General features: G+C 49.3%; 6 protein-coding genes across 6 annotated transcripts; 4 read left to right on the top strand and 2 right to left on the bottom strand.

The window, feature by feature from the left end:
* Positions 1 to 1,158: 1,158 nt before the first annotated feature.
* Positions 1,159 to 3,039, top strand: TRUGW13939_08998 (uncharacterized protein; the record flags this gene model as incomplete). The annotated part of the gene is made up of 3 exons (XM_035492123.1): positions 1,159 to 1,279; positions 1,329 to 2,235; positions 2,289 to 3,039. 3 exons carry the CDS (start codon positions 1,159 to 1,161, stop codon positions 3,037 to 3,039), a joined length of 1,779 nt encoding a protein of 592 aa, XP_035348016.1.
* Positions 3,040 to 6,460: 3,421 nt separating this feature from the next.
* TRUGW13939_08997 (uncharacterized protein) lies at positions 6,461 to 9,693 on the top strand (the record flags this gene model as incomplete). Its single annotated transcript, XM_035492122.1, has 3 exons — positions 6,461 to 8,651; positions 8,708 to 8,760; positions 8,812 to 9,693. 3 exons carry the CDS (start codon positions 6,461 to 6,463, stop codon positions 9,691 to 9,693), a joined length of 3,126 nt encoding a protein of 1,041 aa, XP_035348015.1.
* A 1,347-nt stretch (positions 9,694 to 11,040) lies between these two features.
* TRUGW13939_08996 (uncharacterized protein) lies at positions 11,041 to 13,919 on the top strand (the record flags this gene model as incomplete). Its single annotated transcript, XM_035492121.1, has 3 exons — positions 11,041 to 11,137; positions 11,197 to 12,544; positions 12,608 to 13,919. 3 exons carry the CDS (start codon positions 11,041 to 11,043, stop codon positions 13,917 to 13,919), a joined length of 2,757 nt encoding a protein of 918 aa, XP_035348014.1.
* Positions 13,920 to 14,512: 593 nt separating this feature from the next.
* On the top strand, positions 14,513 to 15,995 carry TRUGW13939_08995 (uncharacterized protein; the record flags this gene model as incomplete). Its single annotated transcript, XM_035492120.1, has 4 exons — positions 14,513 to 14,552; positions 14,626 to 14,694; positions 14,769 to 15,220; positions 15,288 to 15,995. 4 exons carry the CDS (start codon positions 14,513 to 14,515, stop codon positions 15,993 to 15,995), a joined length of 1,269 nt encoding a protein of 422 aa, XP_035348013.1.
* A 924-nt stretch (positions 15,996 to 16,919) lies between these two features.
* On the bottom strand, positions 16,920 to 19,020 carry TRUGW13939_08994 (uncharacterized protein; the record flags this gene model as incomplete). The annotated part of the gene is made up of 2 exons (XM_035492119.1): positions 16,920 to 18,606; positions 18,677 to 19,020. 2 exons carry the CDS (start codon positions 19,018 to 19,020, stop codon positions 16,920 to 16,922), a joined length of 2,031 nt encoding a protein of 676 aa, XP_035348012.1.
* A 674-nt stretch (positions 19,021 to 19,694) lies between these two features.
* On the bottom strand, positions 19,695 to 20,675 carry TRUGW13939_08993 (uncharacterized protein; the record flags this gene model as incomplete). The annotated part of the gene is made up of 1 exon (XM_035492118.1): positions 19,695 to 20,675. The coding sequence occupies one exon, from the start codon at positions 20,673 to 20,675 to the stop codon at positions 19,695 to 19,697; it is 981 nt and encodes a 326-aa protein (XP_035348011.1).
* Positions 20,676 to 21,203: the final 528 nt, after the last annotated feature.

Here is a 21,203-nt window from a genome sequence, read left to right as displayed (position 1 = left end):
TTTCCACTGCGACGTACGCTGAGCTAGTGGCCTAGTTGCTTGGTGCGACTGACTACCGACTGACCGACGACCGTTATGACATCGACGAACTGAACCAAGAAGTTGGTACGCCGGCTCACCGCATATTCTCCGCCCAGTCACTTCGCCGGCTCCCACGGTCTGTCTGCGTGCAGTCACTGCAAGTCTCGTTGCCTACCGGATGCAGAGTGCTACGTACAGGACAGCTGGACGACCCGCTTCTCCGTCTGATAGCCTGTCTTGACTGTTTTCAAGACTCAAACATCCCTCAGCGCCCCTCAAGTGGAGAGAACCAACATCCTGGGACCCCTAGTCGCCTAGTCTCCCGGAACAATGGGCGCGCAAAACCAAGACGACGCGAAAAGAAAATTACACGAGGATCGCCCCACGTCAGTCGCCCCCCTAGTGCCTTTCTAGACGGCGAGGCGACAGCCCGGTGTTCCGCCGCGCCGGCGCTCAGGTACATGGGTTTGCTAGTCGCCCTTGTTTTTGGGACTGCCTAGTCCAGAAACTAAAATGCCATTTCCGAAAATTCCAGCCAGTGTGATTTGCTATCGGAGATCCTCTCATCGTTTCTTTCTTTACGCCCATCAGCTGCTGGCTGTAATGCTGTAACGCCGTGCTTGGCGCCACCCCCCGGGGATTATTGGCGCTGTCCAGTGTCCACCCCTTTCTCCCTTGCAAGCGTAATGGCTATCATTGGTACTCGCAGTTTTCGCAGTATGGTACGACTGTATGACGATATGACCGTACCAGTCTGTATTGACTGTATCCCCACAGATCATACTCATACTGGCCTGTTACCTGTCATCCACCGCTACGGATCTCCGTCATGATTTATCTCGAGAATGGATACGTCCCACCAGCCAATTCAACTTTAAATCGGATCCTTCCCCCCGGAGTCCTACTTATTAGCTTGCTGACCTCCTGTTGGGAAAAAAAAAAAAAAAAAGACAACCCAAGGAAGTCTTGTGTGCTGCTCCTCATCCCTCTTCTCTCTTTGTGCTACACCTTCATCTACTCCTCTTCATCCGCTATTCACCTATCTCATGTATCGAGTCACCTACAACTCGACCTCTTGCTCTTAGCAGTGCTTTCTATACTTGCTGCTCTTTCAGCTAGCTCTCCTTGTATCTCACCATGCAACGACATCGCTTCCCCGCCATGGCTTGGGCTCTGCGCTGCTGGCACAGCATTGTCGGCTCCAAAAAGCCTAACAGTGACATCCCCCCATTTCCCTACCGCCAGTTCATCATCTTAGGTACATGTTCAACTCATATATTAGAAGGGCCCAAACTAACGTTAACTAGCTTTGGTCCGCATTTGCGAGCCTATTGCTTTCATGTCCGTCTTTCCATATGTCTACTACATGGTTGAGTCCTTCCATGTGACCGACAACGACCAGAAGATCGCCGTCTTTGCCGGCATGATCACTTCCGCCTTCACTTTCGCCGAGTTCAGCAGTGGCCTGTTCTGGGGTCGTCTGAGTGACCGTATCGGCCGCAAGCCTGTCCTGATCATGGGCCTGGTGGGAACCGCCATCAGCATGCTGGTCTTTGGCTTCTCGCCCAACCTGACAACCGCCATGATCGCCCGCGCCCTCGGTGGCCTTCTAAATGGAAACATTGGCGTGCTGCAGACCACCGTCGCAGAGATTGTAACCGTCAAGGCCCATCAGCCACGAGCTTACTCGATCATGCCCTTCGTCTGGTGTCTCGGTTCTATCTTAGGCCCGATGATGGGCGGTGCCTTGGCCCGTCCCGTGCTGAGCTATCCATCCCTATTCAAGCCCGACACGCTTTTCGACCGGTTTCCCTTTCTCCTACCCAACTTGGTGTGTGTGGTCGTCCTCATTTTCGGCATCATTATTGGTGTTTTGTTCTTGGAAGAAACCCATTCCAAAAAGAAGTACCGTCGTGACCGAGGCTTGGAAGTGGGCCATTGGCTGTTAGCCAAGGTCTCCCAAGCCCATACCCCAGCGCCTTCAGACGACAAAGCCGCCCTCCTTGACGAAGACGCCTATTTGTCCGAAGACGACCCGCCCCCAGTCTATAGAAGCCGAGAACCGTCACCTCGGTCTTCGTCCATTGGAGCTACTCGCCCCGCCGAATTGGATACCGACGTCGAGCAACCTGAACGCCGCCCCAGCGTCGGATTCAACAAAGCATTTACGAGACAAGTTGTCCTAAATATTATCGGCTACGGCATTCTGGCATTGTAAGTCGTTCGCTTCCATTACCTTTTTCTCCCGGTACTAATCAACCCCACAGCCACAGTGTCTCTTTTGACCAACTGATGCCCATCTTTCTCAGTACGCCCAAGTCGGAGGAACCCGCCAGTCTTCCTTTTCATTTTACCGGCGGCTTGTCCCTGTCAACCAAGTCCATTGGTGTTATGCTGTCCATCCAAGGCATTTACGCGATGTTCGCTCAAATTTGGCTTTTCCCATACGCTGTTCGACATTTCGGGGCCCTCCGCATCTTCCGCTTCGTCCTCTTGATCTGGCCACCGCTGTACGTTGCCGCTCCCTATCTCGTTTTGCTTCCGTCCTGGTTGCAAATCCCCGCCGTCTACGTGGCCCTTCTTGGCAAGATCACCTTTCACGTCATTGCTTTCCCTGCGACCGCCTTGTTGTTGGCCAACGCCATACCCTCCAAAGATGTCTTGGGGTCCGTTAATGGTGTAGCCTCTTCGGTTGCCAGTTTGAGCCGAGCTCTAGGTCCGACAATAACCGGTTTCCTGCATTCGAAGGGCTTACACAGCGGCACATCTGTGATAGCCTGGTGGGCCATTGCCGTCGTCGCCACCATTGGTGCATTTGAAAGTTTTCTGATGGAGGAGGCTGACGCGCCAAGCCCCAACACGTCTGGTACGGTCGACAGAAACAAATGGACGTCTAGCAGAGAATCCCCGTCTGCCTCTGAGATGCCTGAGGAAGAAGTTGGGCTGCTTTCTGCAGATGCTAGTTCCGAAAACCCCGACTCAGACGAGGCGGTCAACGACAAATTCCTGCAGGGCTGAAACTGTGATTTACGCATGACGCCTCTACCATCCACTGAACTTCTTTTCTTTACAGACCCACTGTTCTGGAAACGGTGATTCAGGCTCTTCTTGACGAAATCGCCTCTACATGATATTAATTGATTTGATCGGTAACTTATTTTTTTCATCATTCGTCATTTTACGTTGATATAAAATGTTTTGGGAACCACTGGGTTTTCTTTTTAGGGACATTGGGCACGAACTTTTACTTTTTTTTTTTCGTTTTTTTTTTTGGTTAGACTGTCGTTCGACAGCCTTTTTTTTTTTTTTCATGACACCTGCATTTTACGCAATAATTGGGAGGCCATTTGAGACTTAGCGAGTCATTTGTCCAGGCTTAGTTCGGATATTTCTTTTTCTTGTTTTCGACCAAGTTTTTCGATATGAGCTGGCTGATCGCCATGACACCGCTCATCGAGATATTTTCTTTGTTTCCACTTCATAATTAGCCTTGCATTCATGGGATAGCCACTTGCAGTTTTGGGCGGGCCAGTTGTTTTTAAAATAGCACTACTATAGATCAGGCATACATTGATATTTGCATCATTCATCCATTCTTCATCGTCAGATATCACTATTTAGTCATGGCCAAGAAATATTATTGGTGCGATTCGCAGTCTACATGACGATCCACCATGTATGCAGCAAGGTGTGACAGCATTAACTTGACCGGAGCATTTTCAAATCCACTACCATAGCGCGCTCTCTGCAACGGCGATGCCTTTTTTTCTACACCGCCATGCCATTATCAAGAAGAATCGACATCACTTGATGCAACTACTTACATATATGCATGGTTGGCAGACAAGCTCTAATGATCCTGGCAAATCCACCGGAGGCTCGGAATGATCGTCCGGTTTTTTTTTTTTTTCCACCTACTTTTTGTTTTAAGTTTTTTTCTTCTTCTTTTCTTCCTTCTTTTTGGAGCAAGCTGAGTTTTGACCCTTTTTCTTATGCGTGGGGTAAAGCGAGCACATTCAAATGCGGCTCATTATTGGTGCCACGTCGGGCAATTCTTGTTTGTTCTTTCTGTCGGATCCGCATTGGGTAATTACTTCAATGCTGTCTGATTAAGGGTCACGCGCTTGGTTTTTTTAACTATCTAGGCGCTGGATTTACTCGGGATTGCTTTGTATGCTCGTTTTCTCGTTTTCCTCTAGTGAATGAGTGGTTATTTTGTCCCTTGCCAATCGGATCGGTTCCAAATGCTACGTTAATGGATTAAGAAATGCTGGTTGTAATGCTGCTGTCATCACTGTCCAGATCTGGGCATTACTATAAAAAGTGTTTGCACGAAGTGACGCTTGTCGGTATAGAGACGTCGTTGGTAACGCTTTGACATTCATACAACCATCCTGCGCACCCCGTCAGAAACAAAATATTCGGGTGTAATTATCAAACCGGTCTCTTGTGCCATGTGTTGTCGAAAAAGAAAAGGAAAAAGAGAAGAAGAAAAATGTAACGTTGCCCTCGACGTCGAGGGGTTTTGATTTTCATGTTGCACGGCCAATCAACCGGCATCCGGTTCAGACTTCCCGATCTTGTCTGTGTTAAGTGTTACACATCTGCATTTAATTTATAGCTAGATAAGCCGTTGATTGTTGGTCTTTTTCTGGGGGTCGTTGGCTGGCGCAGATATGTTTCCTGTTTTGTCAATTCTTTCTTCTTTTAGTAACATAATAGAATATTCGGCCAGTTTTAAAGTAGTAGTCGCGTCGATCATAAACGCTCTATACGGCGAATTACAAATTGAACTTGTACCTAAAATCCAAACAATGTCTATTACAGCAAACAGAAAGAGAAAAGAAAGAGAAAAGAAAAAAAAGAAATGTTATTTCCCGGTTGCTACACGGCAGTGCGACCAGAATACCCATGTCAAACCGATTGATCAAAGCACCAGTACTCCGTAGGCTCCGATAGGGCTTGTTACGATTCAGGCTGATGATGGTTCCAAGGTTCGGTATATCGGAGATTAAATAAATGCGCCAGTTGGAATATTTTTACGCTGGGGAACATGGGGACAATGTGTGAGGAATTGTCAATCGAATTGTCTAATAATGGCTTGTGATATATGATCGTTCGTGCATGTGTATGGAACGAGTACTTACCGGGTGGGTATTGAAAGAATGTAATTTTAGATGGGAGATTTACATACGTAATATTACACATTAATTGGTTCGTTGATGTAATAATACTGGGTTTAATGATTTGGTGGTAGTATATAGTACTTGAGGGTGCGCAATGGGTGATGCCATTTTCTACCGTCCGTTTTAACACTCGATCCTGTCCTGTTTATATTCAGTAATGACATCTACATATGTAGAAGTTTCAGCAATTTTATGACTTGATATAAATGGATCCATTGATCAATACATGTACATACCTGGACATGGAAGATCAATGCTGACAACATTTGAATATTCGAAGTGACTACCTAGATATATATATTGTGGTAGTACCCATTTCCTAGTCAGTGAGATTCAACCTTGAAATATTATGTTCACAGACTCACAACATTTGGATATTTCAAATGCTGCTTTTTCATCTCTCCTCATCAAATGCAACCAAACAACTGATATCTTTGACCATATCTATATCAAGATTCTTGGAGTGATGTCATATTCAATTGACCTGCGCTTAAGGCGGCTATCGTGTTGAAGGGCCTGCCTCGCCAAACCGCTCACTATGCCCATTAAAACGACAGACACAAACCATACAAACCGGCGAACACGCAGCCCTCGGCGCAACAGGCGAGAATATCTCTGTGGCAAAGTTGATGCCAGCCAAACCTTCCAAGAGGCACAAGATGCGCTAGCCCCCAAAGAGGCATGGCGCGGCCGGCAGTAGGTTATCTCCCGCCAATCGGGGCCATTGTTCACTCATGGGTTAGTCCACTTGTCCGGAAGGAACGAAAGGAAGACGTCGTCCGGAGAGAGGAGCAGACTGTAAACACCATCATCCACTTCTCACGGACTGACCCTACGACCTCTTGCTTGCGCTGAAGCTGCCTGCTTTTCTTGCAGCCTTGTCGCTGTCGCTCGGACCGTCGTCTACTGTCACTGAACATCCTCCCGCGCCGGCCGCCGCGGAAGACCCCCACCGTGATCATCGGTTGTTCGCTTATCTTGAAACCCATCAATTTCTGGACGCGAACCAACCCAACCGTACCTGGATTTAATCCTGAGTCGGCGCATGTGCTGCGATTTTCGCTTCCTCTGAACCCGTACCCGTACCCGATCGTATCTTTGCGCGCCGTGTTCGATATACAGAGTGATGGGCTTTGTCGCATATACTACCCAGCCACCGGTCGTACCGTTATGAATTCCATATAAATTCAGCAGCACCACCAGCACCAGCACCTATGCAAGGCCATGCTTGCGACCGTTCCTGATGCACAAGCATGCTGAATCCACCCCCGCGAATATTTTTCAACTCGACTAGCTCCACTGGCGTCAAAAGATCGCACCCCGTCGATGAACCTACATCTACCACCATTGAGCCTTCGTTTCCGCCGTCGCAACGCCCGAGTGCTCCAGTTCCCAGTCAACATAACAAATCCTCTGCGCCTGCCATGACCTCCTTCCCACCAGGTGCTGCTGGTGCTGGTGGAGGAGGAGGCGGCCAGAGCAGTCTAGCTGCCTCGTCTTTTCGAAACGTCTCCGCTTGCAACCGCTGTCGTCTACGCAAGAACCGCTGTGACCAACGTCTCCCGCGGTGCCAAGCATGTGAGAAAGCGAATGTGAAATGCGTTGGCTACGACCCGATAACAAAGAGAGAGATTCCCCGGAGCTATGTATATTTTCTTGAAGCTCGCGTGACCTACCTGGAACGGCTGTTGTTAAAAAATGGAATCGAGTTCAAACCGTCTGCGGCTTTTGATGGCGAGACTGAGGAGGCTGGTACAAATCAAGAGTCTGAGCAAGACGCAGAGCACGATGCACCCGCCAACTTGAAAGCAGAGCCAAAGAGCGAGAATCTGGCAGCCGATACCCGGCGTGATGCGGACGCGCCTCCTAACCCTAAGGAGCACCTAGATCAGCTAGTGTCGAATATTGGAATGGTATCGGTGCAAGGCATGTCAGATTCGCGATATCTCGGATCTACGTCCGGAATTTCGTTTGCCAGGCTGGTTTTCGCTGCGGTGAAAAGCTCTGTGAACACGAATGGCTCTGAAAACAGCTCTGCTCGCTCCAGTGAGCGCAGACCGTCTGGGTCAACTGGAAGTACAATGCGAGACTCCTTCTTTGGCCTGCAGTCTCGTCCTACCATGAAACAAGCCGCATTTCCAGAACGAGAACTTGCTGACAAGCTGGTCGGACTCTACTTTGAACACGCCAATCCTCAAATGCCTATTTTACACCGAGGGGAGTTTATGGAACTCCTGGACCGAGTCTATACCACTGAGGAACTAGCAAGGTCCCCTCGAGATTTGTATCTTGTGAGCATAGTTTTTGCCATTGGAGCCGGCATCATCTTTGAAGGAAGACGGTCTGCCGAAGATGAAAATGACATGAACAACCAAGGCGCAGCTTCACCGACTAGATCTTCCAAGAAACAAAAACTTTCTGGTTTTCAATTCCAGCCGGAGGAGTACCATGCGTCTGCCGTGGTACATTTAGAGCATTTTCTTAGCTCTTCGCATCTCACCGATGCTTACGGCGGTGGTTTAGACGAACTCCAGGCCGTTCTTCTTCTAGCTAGCTTTGCGCTTTTACGACCAGTTGCTCCTGGCCTCTGGTATATCGTCGGTGTTGCAGTCCGTCTCGCCATCGATCTGGGTCTGCACCACGAGGACGGGACTGGAATAGACTCCATTGGCGAAGAAGATGCACCAGATTTGAACGAGCAAATCAGTGCTGAGCGTGGCCGGCTTCAGTGGGCTCGTGATCACCGTAGACGGCTCTGGTGGTGCGTGTACAGCTTTGATCGACTGGTCAGCACCTGCGTCGGTCGTCCTTTTGGTATTACAGATCAAGTCATCACGACTGAATTCCCATCCATCTTGGGGGATGTCTTTATCACGAAAACGGGCTTTCGCCCACCCAAAACAGATACCCCCAGTTATAAGCATGTCTCGTATCATTACTTCAAGCTGCGACTCTTGCAGTCGGAGATCCAAGAAGTTCTCCAGTTTCAGCAGGCTCGCTTTGTCCGGCGATCTGGGAAGAACAGCAGAAACCAGTTTATGCACACTACACTCCCGTCTCCTTTCCTTGATCGTTTTGACTCGTTCCGATCATGGCGTCGAGATGTGCATCGACGATTGTTGGAATGGAAGGATGGTTCGCCGACGAAGAAGGAAAACGGCGTGCAATTCTCTACGGAGCTTTTCGAGCTCAATTTCTACCAAGCTTTGATCATGCTGTATAGACAAAGTCTTACAGTTCCTGCTGCATTAGCTAGTGAACTGAATCCGACAGAGGATGTATCGAGTCCGCCATCCTTCGATATTGATGATAGGGAAGATGAAGACGATATCTATCTTCAAATCGCCGAAGCCGGCCAGAAAGTTATCAAGATCTACCGGCAATTGCATCGTGTCCGACTTGTCAACTATACGTATCTCACGACACACCATTTGTTCATGGCCGGTAAGAAAAAAAAAAGTTCTTTATCGTAACATATTCCGACGGCTGATGAATAACAGGCATATCATTTCTTTACGCAATATGGCACTCGCCTGCTGTACGCAGTCGTCTGGTAAGTAGTTGACAGCTCACCGACAGGACGCTACTAATTAATGGTTAATAGACCTTGGACGATGTCGACTTTACAGTGCTTGCAGCAACTTCGATCTTGTCAGACTTGATGGAGGTATGCCCGCCGGCGGAAACTTGCCGAGATGCCTTTGAGCGCATGAGCAGAGCGACTGTCCGCATGGGTTCATCCAAGGGCTTTGCATCCCAAACCATTGGCGGTGGCTCTCTCACGTCTTCAACTCGGCAATTTCCGCTGTCTCCTCATGGGAAACATGGCTCTGCTTCGCGCGGTGAAGGTAGACAAAAAACACACGCACAATCGGGTCAACGATCCCAACGCAACCCGAGACCACCTCCACAATTTGACATGAATCTCAGTGACTTTTACCAAAGTCCTCCGAACGTGCAAAACCAATCTTCCAATAAACAACAGCAACAACAACCATATCCGCCATCACAATCAGCCGCAGCACAATCCGATCCATCTCGGGACAATTTCCAAGCCAGTCCCCAGTTTACGCAAGCATATCCAAACTATGATCAATCACCGCCTCACCAACAGCAACAGCAACGGCAATTTTACTTTGACCAATCTCCTCAAAGCGTGACATCTGTTGCCGGTGCACCCCAGGCATTCACACCCCCTGCGCCATCCGAACCACCACAACAACAACAACAGAGCCTGGGCGATCTCAGTTTGGATTTCCTCGACTTTGTGCCCATGAACCAAGGGCCAGGTGCCAACAATGCCGACCAGAACACGTTCAACCCGATGGGTGTACCGTCTTTTAACCCGGACAACCAAGGAAATGGAGTGAATATGGGATTTGGAATGGAGGCCGATTACATGCGTGACCTGACGACTGACGGTTCCGGTTACGATTTGATGGATGGATACTGGTTTGGCATGTCTGGAGGAGGTTCTGGAATTTAGACGATGATACCCTTCAGATTATCTTCATGTTATATTATTTGTTTATTTTGCTTTTTTCCCCTTCTCTCTTCTATATATTAGCGGGCGACACCTGGAGCTCCTTGCTGCACGTTCTCGTTCGCGCACACTATGATACACATGTTGATAACGATAGGGGACAACGATTCACGATCTAGGCTGTAGAATTGCTCCAATGAATGGTATATGCAGTCTACAAACTTCAACCAATAATTTGTGCACGACATTGGACCTGCCAATGAGGCCGTCTTGGGCATAAATTCGCCAACCACGTAGAGTTTACACCTGCATAACTTGGATACAGTTGTGATAACATGGTTGAATCCACCAACGCTATCTCATTCTCATTTTCCCAAACTGGAGCGGGGCATAACGACAGGAAACCTTGATCGTCGATTCATCATCATCCATGCTCGCTCGCCCATAGTTTTATCGCCTGAGGCAATGGAATCGAGCGAATCACGCAAATGATCGGGCTGCGAACAACTCATTGCGTCCTCATGCTGATAGGACGGCCTTGTTGCCTTTTTGTTCTAGTTTTCCTCTTATTTTTTTGATGCCTTAATTGCGCCTTACGGGTTTGCGGCTGATGCCTTGGGCTTATTCTGGAAGATCTTGCGAGATGTTGGGTTCTGAAGAATAACTGCTAGATTTCTTGGTAATCTCTATTGAGCGAGTGCAAAATGAGTGTTCCATAACGCGATGCAATGTATCTAAAATCATGATCATAATGTTGGTGTAGTGTTTGTAGTCAAGTAGTTCTAGGTTGCTTGGGCGGTTGCGGCGTGTTTGTTGACGGTGGGCCGGCGCCGCAAAAGTCTGGGCCGGCCCGTCAGGCTTTCCCTCTCTCACTCTTCTCTCCCTAATCTCGCAGCGCCTCACTTTTGGCTTTTTTGGACCCTGACCATGCTTCTGCTCTCGATAACAATATAGTGCTTGCCCCCTTTAGGCAGGCGTTGTCTGACTGGGCTCTGTGTTTTTTTTTTTTTTTTTAACTTTCTTGTTTGTTGGGTCAGACCTTGTCTCCCCGCAAGCAAGGCCCGCGCTTCATGTGACATTGTTTTGGCTCATAGCAACCTAGAATGAATGCCCTCCACGCCGACTCGTCTTCTTGCAAACAATAGCAAGCCTGCTTCGTATCGTGGTCTTGTGTGTATCGTCTTCACGCAGGAAAAGAATCCGGCGGCAGAAAGCTTTCTACCACCGTCGACCAGAAGCAACACTCGCCTTCTCAGCCTGAGTGCCATGACTGGTTAGCTTCGCTGTACATCGACAACTCCCTACTGCTCTCTGTGGCATCCATTCAACAAGGCGTTTGTTGCTCTGAGGATGGCCAAAATAGATGTGCGCAAGGATTACTATGGGGATTTGGGGATTGGCCCGAGTGCCAACACGGAGGAAATCAAGAAACAATTCAGGAAGCTAGGTGTGTTTGTTCAGTTCAACACATTTATAGCTTGGTATGCTAACTCTCTATCTACCCAGCCTTGAAGTACCACCCCGACCGAAACCCTGGCAAAGAAGCAGAGTACATTACAAAGTTTCAGGCGATCCAAGCAGCTCACGAAATCCTGATCGATTCCCAACAACGACTAAAATATGACACCGAGCGGTTACGCGCTGGGTACGGAAGACTCTACGCACCGCCCTCACAGAGCTCTTCCCGCCGAGCAAACACATCTTCGGCTGCTGCATATGCTTCTGCTGCGGCGGCTGCGAAGGGCTCGACGCCCAAACCGGCCCGACCTACCTCGTTCCAACCTCCTCCTCCTTCAGGAAGTGCGCAAAGATATGCAAGCTACGCCAAAGCCGCGCCCCAGCAGCCGTACGAGAAGGCCTACGAACAACAACAAGCTCGAGCAGATGCGTTTAGAGGGTTTCAGGCTATGCCGGGCTGGGCCAAGTTCAACCCTACGAATGGTAAACCAGGTCCCCCGCCGCCGCCTACACGAAGCAACACGACGGCAGGCTCTCCTGGTCAGTCATCTCGCAGGTCGGCATATGAACATATGAACAACCGACCACATCCAGCCGCGTTTGGTCGTTCTGCCACCACCAAGAAAAAGCAGGGATTTGCGCCAGGAAATCCGGGGGGAGACGAGCCCATGGCGCGGAATGTATCGGCCTACTTGAACACGCCTCGCGCTGAACGGACGTCGGCTTTTTTCGATAGTGTTCCTTCACCAACTGCAAGAAGAACTCCGGCCTCTTCACGTCCAGCAACCCCCTTGGAGGACCCGGCCCCGGAATTCGAACGAACAAGCTATCCGTATGCGAGAACGGGTGGTGAACGAACGTACTTTAACAGTGCAGGCCTGGCTCGTGCCTATAGCATGCGTGACTCGTCTAGGGTTCGATCACGTACCAACCCGCCCAGCCCTACATCGCCCGTTTCGAGCAGACATCGCAGTGCGAGCCCGGCCCAGAAACCGTCCTTTTCTTCATCCTCGTCGAGCGAAAGCAGTGAAGAGGAAACAGATAGTGAGGCCGATATTCCGACTTTTGTACCTCGCCAAAAGGCAACTCCAAGGAGCCGACTGCGGCCTAGCCAGAAGAAGTTCCATTTCCAGGGTTCCGGATCAGGTGAGGACATACCAGGCCATTCCAAGGCTCCCCAATTTCGAAATACCCGGCGGTTGCGAAGCCACTTTGGAGAAGACCGGCGTCATAGCGACCATGAATTCCAGGGACACAGTACTGACAGTGATCACTATCAAGGACATGACTCGGATAGCGCCGCCTTTGTTTTCAAGGCTCCGCAGTACACCAATTCCATGGATCCTACTCGCCAGGGAAACTCCGGAGTGTTTGGACTTAATGAGAGAAATCAAAAGTACGCTGCCTCAAAAGAAACCCTTGTTTTGTGACGAGTTGTTAACTGTGAAACTTGTTATAGTGCTGAATATACGGCAAATAACGGTACTAAAAGTAGAAGCCACGACAACCTGAGCCAGAAATTCTCTGCAAGCGCATGGGGCAATGTACTCAATTCACTCAACACACACGAGCCGGATTTATTCGGGCCCAATAGAGCCAACGGACACCGGCGTAGCCGATCACGAACATCGCCAACGCGTGGGAGACCTGAAATGAGGACCAACGCGGAGACCTCCTCAAGTGAAGAAGCCGCGAGACAGCAGGCATCCGGGGCATGGATGAAATCACAGTTTTCTGCAGAGGCATGGACTCAGCATTTACAGAATACCACCTGGGCAACGCTAAACCCCAACCCGGGGGCGGGCCGGTCACAGTCTCAGTCCCAGCCAAAAGCAAATACTGCAAGGTCGGGGCGAAAGATCTCACGGCCTACGTCGCGGACAACAAGACCACAACAACCAGCCGTGTCAACAGAGGCGGAGGAAAACGAGGCAACGGTGCCTAACCCGCCTCAGAAGGTTTCGACGCCAATGTCCGATGCAATGGACATTGATGAAGAGTCCTCTCAACCAGCAAAGGCTCCGGTCAATGGAGTCAAGCGGTCACAGCCGCTGGCCTCGAAGCCCCTCAGAGGTGGCGTGCCTATAGGCAACGCGGGAAAGACATCGGAGCAAGCTAGCAATTCGCTGAACTTGGGCCCTCTTCATAACGTGGCCCCGTTTACAGACACCAACAGTGGCGGCATTGGTGATCTAAAGGATATGTTTACAACGCTGCCCTTTGAGTCTCGTGCCAATGACCCGAATGCCAAGCGTGGCATGGCCCAGAATCGAAAATTCGACCTACCCTCGCCGCCTGTGCGGCCTCCTAAGCCAGCCATTGAATCTCCTAACGGGGACCCGCGTAACATGGTGCTCCCGCGCCAAAACTGGGAACTTTACGTCAGGCAGATCAACGCCTACATGACGGAATGGAATAACTTCCAGAGACAGATGATGCAGATATTCACGGTGCGGCAAGAAGCTTTCGAAAGCGGCCTCGCGCCTCGATGGGTGGATGCGATTGGGGACTCGATTCAATTGAACGTTGGAGCATCAGAGCCCGAGAGTGACTCTGGCTGGGGTGACACGGATGGTAGTGAGGCTGGCAACCAGGCCGAGATACTGATCCCGAAACATCCTCATGGTGGCTACAAGGCATACGCCAACGCGCTCGAAGAGCACGCGAGGATACGTACCCATTGGGAAATTGCGTTCGAACGGCACCAGGAATGCATTATGCAACTGGGCGAGATTCGGAAATGGATACGGACCCGAGGGAAGATCGTGTGATATCTTATCCAAACGACAGAATATTGAAGTTTTGGCATTGTCCGATCCAGGCTGGGCAAGTCATGACACATAGATATATACATCCGGTGCAAGCGTGGTGACAGGGCGTTTTGTGATTCTTTCTTTTTTTTTTTCGTTTTTGCAAGGGAGGTCATTCTCGGATTCGATGATGCATGTCATACTAGCCCTGATCTTAGGTATATACCCAGCGTGAATATTCTCTTCTTCAACATGCAAGTACAAGATGAGTAGGGCCTCAGGGTCAAGGCAACAAGGCAACAAGGCAACAAGGCAACAAGGCAGCCACCCCACTCCGTTGCCGGCCGCAGAATCGGACCATCGGCGGCTCCCGGCGGGCGCTTTCAGTCCTTACGCCACTCTTTGACTCACCATCCCCGCGAGTTGTTGGCTTTTTTTCAGGGCACGAATATCTTCTTTGCTGACCCATTTTTCCACCTCTTATTCGCAATTCGACATATCGAACACATTCAATTGTCCGTGTTTCGTGCCATACTCTTACAGAGAAAACAAAACAACCATTTTTGCTGCGCCCGTACCGTACCGTACCTTTCTTATTCCTTTACCCCGCGGAGATGGCGACAATCGTGCTGGGAAGTCAATGGGGCGATGAAGGTACGGATTGCCTCAATTATAGCCCAAACCCGTGAGAATTCAATGCTGACTCGAGTTCTTTTTCTTCCTCTAGGCAAGGGAAAGATCACAGATCTTTTGTCCCAGAATGCGACGCTCTGCGCTCGTTCTGCCGGCGGACACAGTAAGTAGTACCCTACTCCCCTTTCAGGTCTCCTTTTTTAAAGGTCAACTGTCGCTAATGCGATCGCAATTAAGATGCCGGCCACACCATCGTTCACAACTCGGTGACTTATGATTTTCACATCCTCCCCTCCGGCCTCATCTCGCCAACGTGTATCAACCTCATCGGCGCTGGAACGGTCGTGCACGTCCCCAGTTTCTTCAAGGAACTCGCCAGTCTGGAGGACAAGGGATTGAAGGAAGCCAGCAAGCGCGTCTTCATCTCCGATCGCGCCCACGTCTGCTTTGATCTACACTCTGTTGTTGACGGGTTGGAAGAGGCCAAGCTCGGCGGTCGCAAAGTCGGTACCACAGGCAAGGGCATTGGTCCTTGCTATAGCGACAAGGCTGCTCGACGAGGGGTGCGCGTTGGTGAGATTGCAGATGAAGAGGTCTTTGAGCGTAAACTGCGCAACCTCGAGACCGGCTACAGGAACCGATTCGGCGAGTTGGCGTATGATGTTGAAGATGAGATCAACCGATTCAAGGTGAGCTGAATCTGGCCTCCTCAGGAACAGAATGAATGATTTGCTGATATGAACCGATTTGCCATAGGAATACCGGAAACTTCTCCAACCTTACATTATTGATCAGCTTCCCTTCCTCCAAAAATACAAGAACGACGACCGGATACTCGTTGAAGGCGCCAACGCCCTCATGCTCGATCTCGACCACGGCACATACCCGTTTGTGACATCGTCCTCAACGGGCCTCGGAGGCGCCATTCAGGGCCTATCCCTCAACCCCACCAGGATAAAGGACATCATCGGCGTCGTCAAAGCCTACACGACCCGCGTGGGCTCCGGCCCATTCCCATCCGAGCAGCTGAACGAGTTCGGCGAGAAACTGCAATCCGCAGGCCGCGAATTCGGCGTCACTACCGGCCGTAAGCGTCGCTGTGGATGGTTCGATCTGGTGCTGTGCCGCTACTCGCTCGCTATCAACCACTACACCGCCCTCAATCTGACCAAACTTGATATTCTGGACGACTTTGACGAGATCAAGGTTGCCGTTGCATACAAACTGCCCGACGGCACTCGCATCGATGGCTCGTACCCGGCCGACCCTAAGACCCTGGAAAACCTCGAAGTCGAGTACATCACCCTGCCAGGATGGAAGAGCAACACCATGGGCGCGACAAAGTACGAAGCTCTACCAGAAAATGCCCGCAAATACGTCGAGTATATCGAAAAGGGATTGGATGGTGTGCCGGTCAAGTGGATTGGCACAGGTCCGGCTAGAGAGCACATGATTATTCGGTAAATCTCTCTCTCTCTCTCTCTCTTACCCTTCTCCCCAAGACAAACACACAAAGGAAAAACTTGAAACCAGAAAGAAAAAGAGTAGAAAGACAGGCAGAACAGATTTTAAATAGACCCCATACTTTAAAGGAATAGTGTTTCATTTTGAATGCGATGACGTGAATTCACTGAATACATATGTAAGTAGTACTTTTTTTTAACTCTTTTATCCTTCTTTTAATAGATAGACCGAGTAAGAAGAGCAAAAAATTCAAAGATTTTGCAAAATAAAGAAAAGAAAAAAGAGGAGATTATTATTTGTTTTTCTAAACTTGTACATGTCGAACACTCAGATCGCTTACATGGAATTTCAATTCCACATGTTTGAAGCGAGCCCAAGAGAAAAAAAATCCAAAAAATTGACGTTGACCAAACCGAACATAAGTCGAAATAAAAAGGACATAAAAAAAAGTAATACACACAGAGAAAAAAAGTGCAAAAAAGAAAATCTTCATAGCCGTGCCACGCCTGATGATAATACACAATCAATCCCATGAGATACAATAATACATAGTGTAACACAAAAAAGAAGAAATAATGGCTAGCCCAAACCTATTAATAGACCGTTCCCCCCCCGATACTTGTCGACTTTGGGAGGGTGACATCACGGTGCAAGATAGATATAAACGACAAGGATCGAAAAAAAAGTAGCAATGGCGATCAAACCCTAAAATCAATACCACGAACCCATCCGTAATTGTCGATGAAGTCCCATATCAGGAATAATTTTCAAAGGAACATCCTCTAAACGCCGAGTTGGTAAATGCTGGCTGATTTTGCAAATCGAATAAAAAAAACCTTTTCTTTAATTTTCCATCGACGCATACTCAATGTCATGGCCGGTAAATGCCGCTTCTTCCAAGAAACAGTATCGCTATTGTTGCGATCAACGACGGTTAACATTCTCAAAGTCGAATAATCCATTCAGAGGATCACCGGAAGGACCATCGAACGAACGTCTATTGCGGCTGGGTCTATCGTCCCGGCTGAATCTGTCATCCCGGCTGAATCTGTCGCCCCGACTTGATCTGTCATTGCGGCTGAATCTGTCGTCCCGGCTGAATCTGTCGTTACCGCCGCCGAATGTGGAACTTCTACGAGATCCAAACGATTGGGACCGGCCCCTTCCAGAGTCATCCGGATAGCTAGATCTCACGTTGTCGCTAACATTCAGTTCCTCTTCATTTCTATAGCCAAGTTTGTCGGCAAGCGATCTGGCAATGGCAGGCGGTTCGGGAAGCTTCCACCCGTGTATAGCGAGGGAATTCAACGCACTGACAACATGGTTTCTGCGACGGAAAGTACCGGACAAGACGCTCAGCTCAGCGCGGAAAGCTGCTGCTTTAGATCCATAGTCAACGGTTTTCATTGCAGCCTCGACCCGTTTGAGATTCTCCGCAGATGTGGCGGAAACTTGTTGGCCCTCCTGCGACATGTCGACCTTGGCCGATTCAATGGAACGGTCTTCTTTAATCGGCAGGTCGCCCAATGCTCTTTCGAATGGGTGAATCTCCTGGGAATGGAGAAGAATCCAGCCCTCACCCTCTTTGTTTGCACGGCCGGTTCTTCCTAAGCGGTGAATGTAAGACTCACGGTCTCGGGGGTGGCCGACCTGGATGACATGAGTGACATCGGGGAAATCCATGCCTCGCGCCGTGACATCAGATGAAATGAGTATACCGCCCGCGGCGCGACGGAAGCTCTCTGAATACATCGTACGTTGCATTTGGCTCAGCTTGGAGTGCATGCAGTAGACGCCTCGCCCGAACGGGTTCCCACTGCGTCGGTCCGCAGGATCGTTGCGCAATTGAGCAAACGCATCGTAGTATAATTGAACACTCGATGTGCTATTGAAATAAACAATTGCTTTGAATGGTCTCAAGTTGGGATCTTGTTCCCGACGTGCGTTGTACTTGGCCGTAATTTCAAGAATGGAAGGCATCACATTCTCCAATCCCCGGAGGACAACTTGCTTCTGAGGTACCCTGAGATGAGTAGGAACGTCGTCCTCAGAGACAGCTTTGATGAATTGGTAGTCTGGCTTCATAAACCTTTCAACAACACGCAGTACTTCCCTTGGGACCGTGGCAGAGAACATGAGGGTCTGACGGTCTACCTTGATTGGGTCTGGAAGATAGTCGTGGATTTCATTGATCTCAGGCCCAAAGCCGTCATCTAGTAGGCGATCGGCTTCATCGAGGACAAAAGAAGTCAGGTTGGGTACAGAAATGCCATTTCTGGGGTCAGAAAGAATGTCCTTCAAGCGACCAGGGGTAGCGACGAGGATGTGGCAACCTTGTCGCTTGATACGAGCAAGACCTTCCATTTTTCTTGAACCACCAACCGCTGTCTGAACAATGATACCGGTGTTAAACGCGACCTTCTTGGCTTCTACCGCGATTTGCTCAGCGAGCTCACGGGTCGGTGAAATGATTATAGAGCGAATGTCCGAGGAATGAGAGCTCGGGCCGCGCCTCCTTTGGGCAAGACTGGGATCGGCGCTGATGATATTCTGAAGTACGGGTAGAAGAAATGCGATAGTTTTGCCTGTACCAGTTTTGGCTTGAGCCAATCTGCGAAAAAAAGAACATAAAAATCAGAAATCATAAAATCCTTGAGCTGAGGCCAGGGGGTAAAACTCACGTGTCAGCACCGGTCAGCCCCCGAGAAATCGTCAATTTCTGCACATCCGTCATAGACGACAATTTCATATTTGATGTTATGGCGGAGACGATGCTATCATGAACCAGACCCTGAGTTCCGAGCTCTGAAAATTCGGAGATAAGGGGGACATCGTCCTGCTTCAGCGCAGATTGGGACTGGAAAAGGCGCGCATGCGAGAGAAGGCCCGATGTCGACTTTGATGGGACTGAGAAGCTGGAGACGGCAGAAGGAGATGCTCTGATGGGAGAGGAGCCCCAGGTTCTAGGCGCGCATGTTCTGAAAGCCCTCGCGAGGACCGGCCCGCGACGAACGGCGCTCAACATATTGATGGGGTGGGGAAATGGAGGACTCGTAGAAGAATGGCAACAATATATTACGATGAGTCCACAAGAAATGAAGAAAAACCCCTCAGGATGATGTGGGAGATGGAAGGAAAGAAAGTGAAGGCAAAAGGAGTTGTTGAGAAGGCAAGAGAAGAAAAAAAAAAGTTGATCGGGGAAGGACGGGTATTTGGAACTAGCCTCAATAGGACTAGCGGATATCGCCCCTGCCACGATTGGCACAACGATAAGGAGTCATCCATGATTGGACAGAACCGGACCCACTCGCAGTTTTCTCGCAACAATTCTATTTCTACCTCGACGACGACGGGGATTTTTGACTACGACGTCTCGCGTGGGCATTTGGGGGTTTTTTGCTTGGCAGAATGCATCTGTAGCCCGACTTTGAAGTGGCCATTGGGTCTAAGCATCTAATAATGCTCATATTTTAAATGCTATTTGATCCTATGCATAGCTTACTGTCCTGGATAACAGGTCCAGTCTTGACAACTGTTTTAAGATGACACATGTGTCTTTGAGAAGGCAAATAATGGGCTATCAGATTAAGTTCATATCAATATTTGTGCTGAGTTATTGTCAGAACGAACTAAATAATACCAGTTGTGACAGCGGAAAACAGCGGGAAAACAGTCTCATTTTTTGGCCTTGACAACGCCCTATCCCATACCGATTTCTTTGAGGTATTTGATCATACACTCTAGCTGCTCTGGAACTACCAAGGAGAAAGCCACGCCCCCGCTATCATACCCTGGCGTGTCATCTTCGTGCTGCTCGCATGAGGACGAGTCCCACGTCAATTGCTCAAAGCCCATGTTCTGGAGAAGAGAGTATACCGCATGGGTAGATTCGGTCTTGACAACAAGCCATTTCGCGCTCACATGGCTCACCAGAATTGGAACCTGCTTTACCTCTTCTGGCATGGCCAATCCAAGCATGGCAGATTGCGGGTCAAATTGCGATCTGCCTCTCTCATTCGAAACTGCGGATCTAGATGATTGAGCAAAATTCTGGGCATGCTGATGTATCGGAATCATCACGTTCCATTTGAAAAACCGCTTTGCTTCGTCGATATTGCCGCGTTCGATGCACCTTTTCAAGATTTCCGCAAAGGGGATCCAGCCATTCACACCTACAAAGCCACCGAATCTATGGGGTGTGCATAACAAGACAACGAGGGCTAGAGCCATACCCTGCCCGATACCGCCCAGGAAAATTCTTTTTGGGTCTCCATTCACGCGTTTAAGTTCATCTTCGATGACTCGCATAATATAAGAGGCGCTCTCCCGCAGATGGTCAACCTGTTTGTCCGAACCTAGCTCCGATTCCGCAATAGATTCCATATTAAACCATTCGCTGATGGAAGGTCTGTTGGAATTCCGAGAACGAGACCGAGTATGCGGCGAATACAGATACTTCTTTTTAGCGGTTGGAAATACCCATCTCGTAGCAGGGAAATAGTCATAGATGGCCTTGTCAGAAGGCAATACTGCTAGATTGAGATGACTAGAAAGCTGCTCGCCAGTGCTGCCACGTTCGTGAATAAAGATGATAGTATTCTGGTGCGTATTTGACGGTGGGTAAAATATATGTCGTGGAGGGAAAAGGTTGGAAGGCACTTGGGAAAAATTTGCCAACATATTTGTCTCTGTCGGCTCAAGATAAAGCATTGAAAAAGGTTGAAGTATTAAAGTTCTAAGATCGTGGTCAGTTTCGAGTTCTTAATGAGTCACCGAGTTGTCGCACGAGCCTCACCGCTGTTTATGAGTCAGGCCCCCATGGAGTCGACATCAATTATCAGTCCTAAAAAGGGAATAGGGAACTGTTATATATCGAGATGTTCAAAATTCAAGGAGGTGGCTGTGTCAGATTGGACCGTTGTCTTTTCTCCGCCGGTGATCCAATAAGGATGGAAAAGCTGTATTGTATAATGTAGGGAGATTGCTAAGACATTGCCAGCTATAACTCTACCCGAGACCTTCAATAGTAAAGAATAAGTTGACACAGGAGCCCGAAGAAACGAGAAGGTCTGTCTCTTTTAAAAAGGAGTCGATTGTTTGTGGTGACACCCCGCGCAAGGCTGTCAGCCCTCAGCCTCGCCGAGGACACCGGTGACCAATGGGATTTTTGCCTAGCTGCAAGTTGCGCACTATATGGATGGGATCAAG

This window comes from Talaromyces rugulosus, chromosome V (assembly GCF_013368755.1).
Source record: "Talaromyces rugulosus chromosome V, complete sequence".
Taxonomy (NCBI): Eukaryota; Fungi; Ascomycota; class Eurotiomycetes; order Eurotiales; family Trichocomaceae; genus Talaromyces; species Talaromyces rugulosus.
The sequence above is the reverse complement of the archived record's forward strand: the minus strand, read 5'-3'. Positions and strand labels throughout refer to the sequence as shown.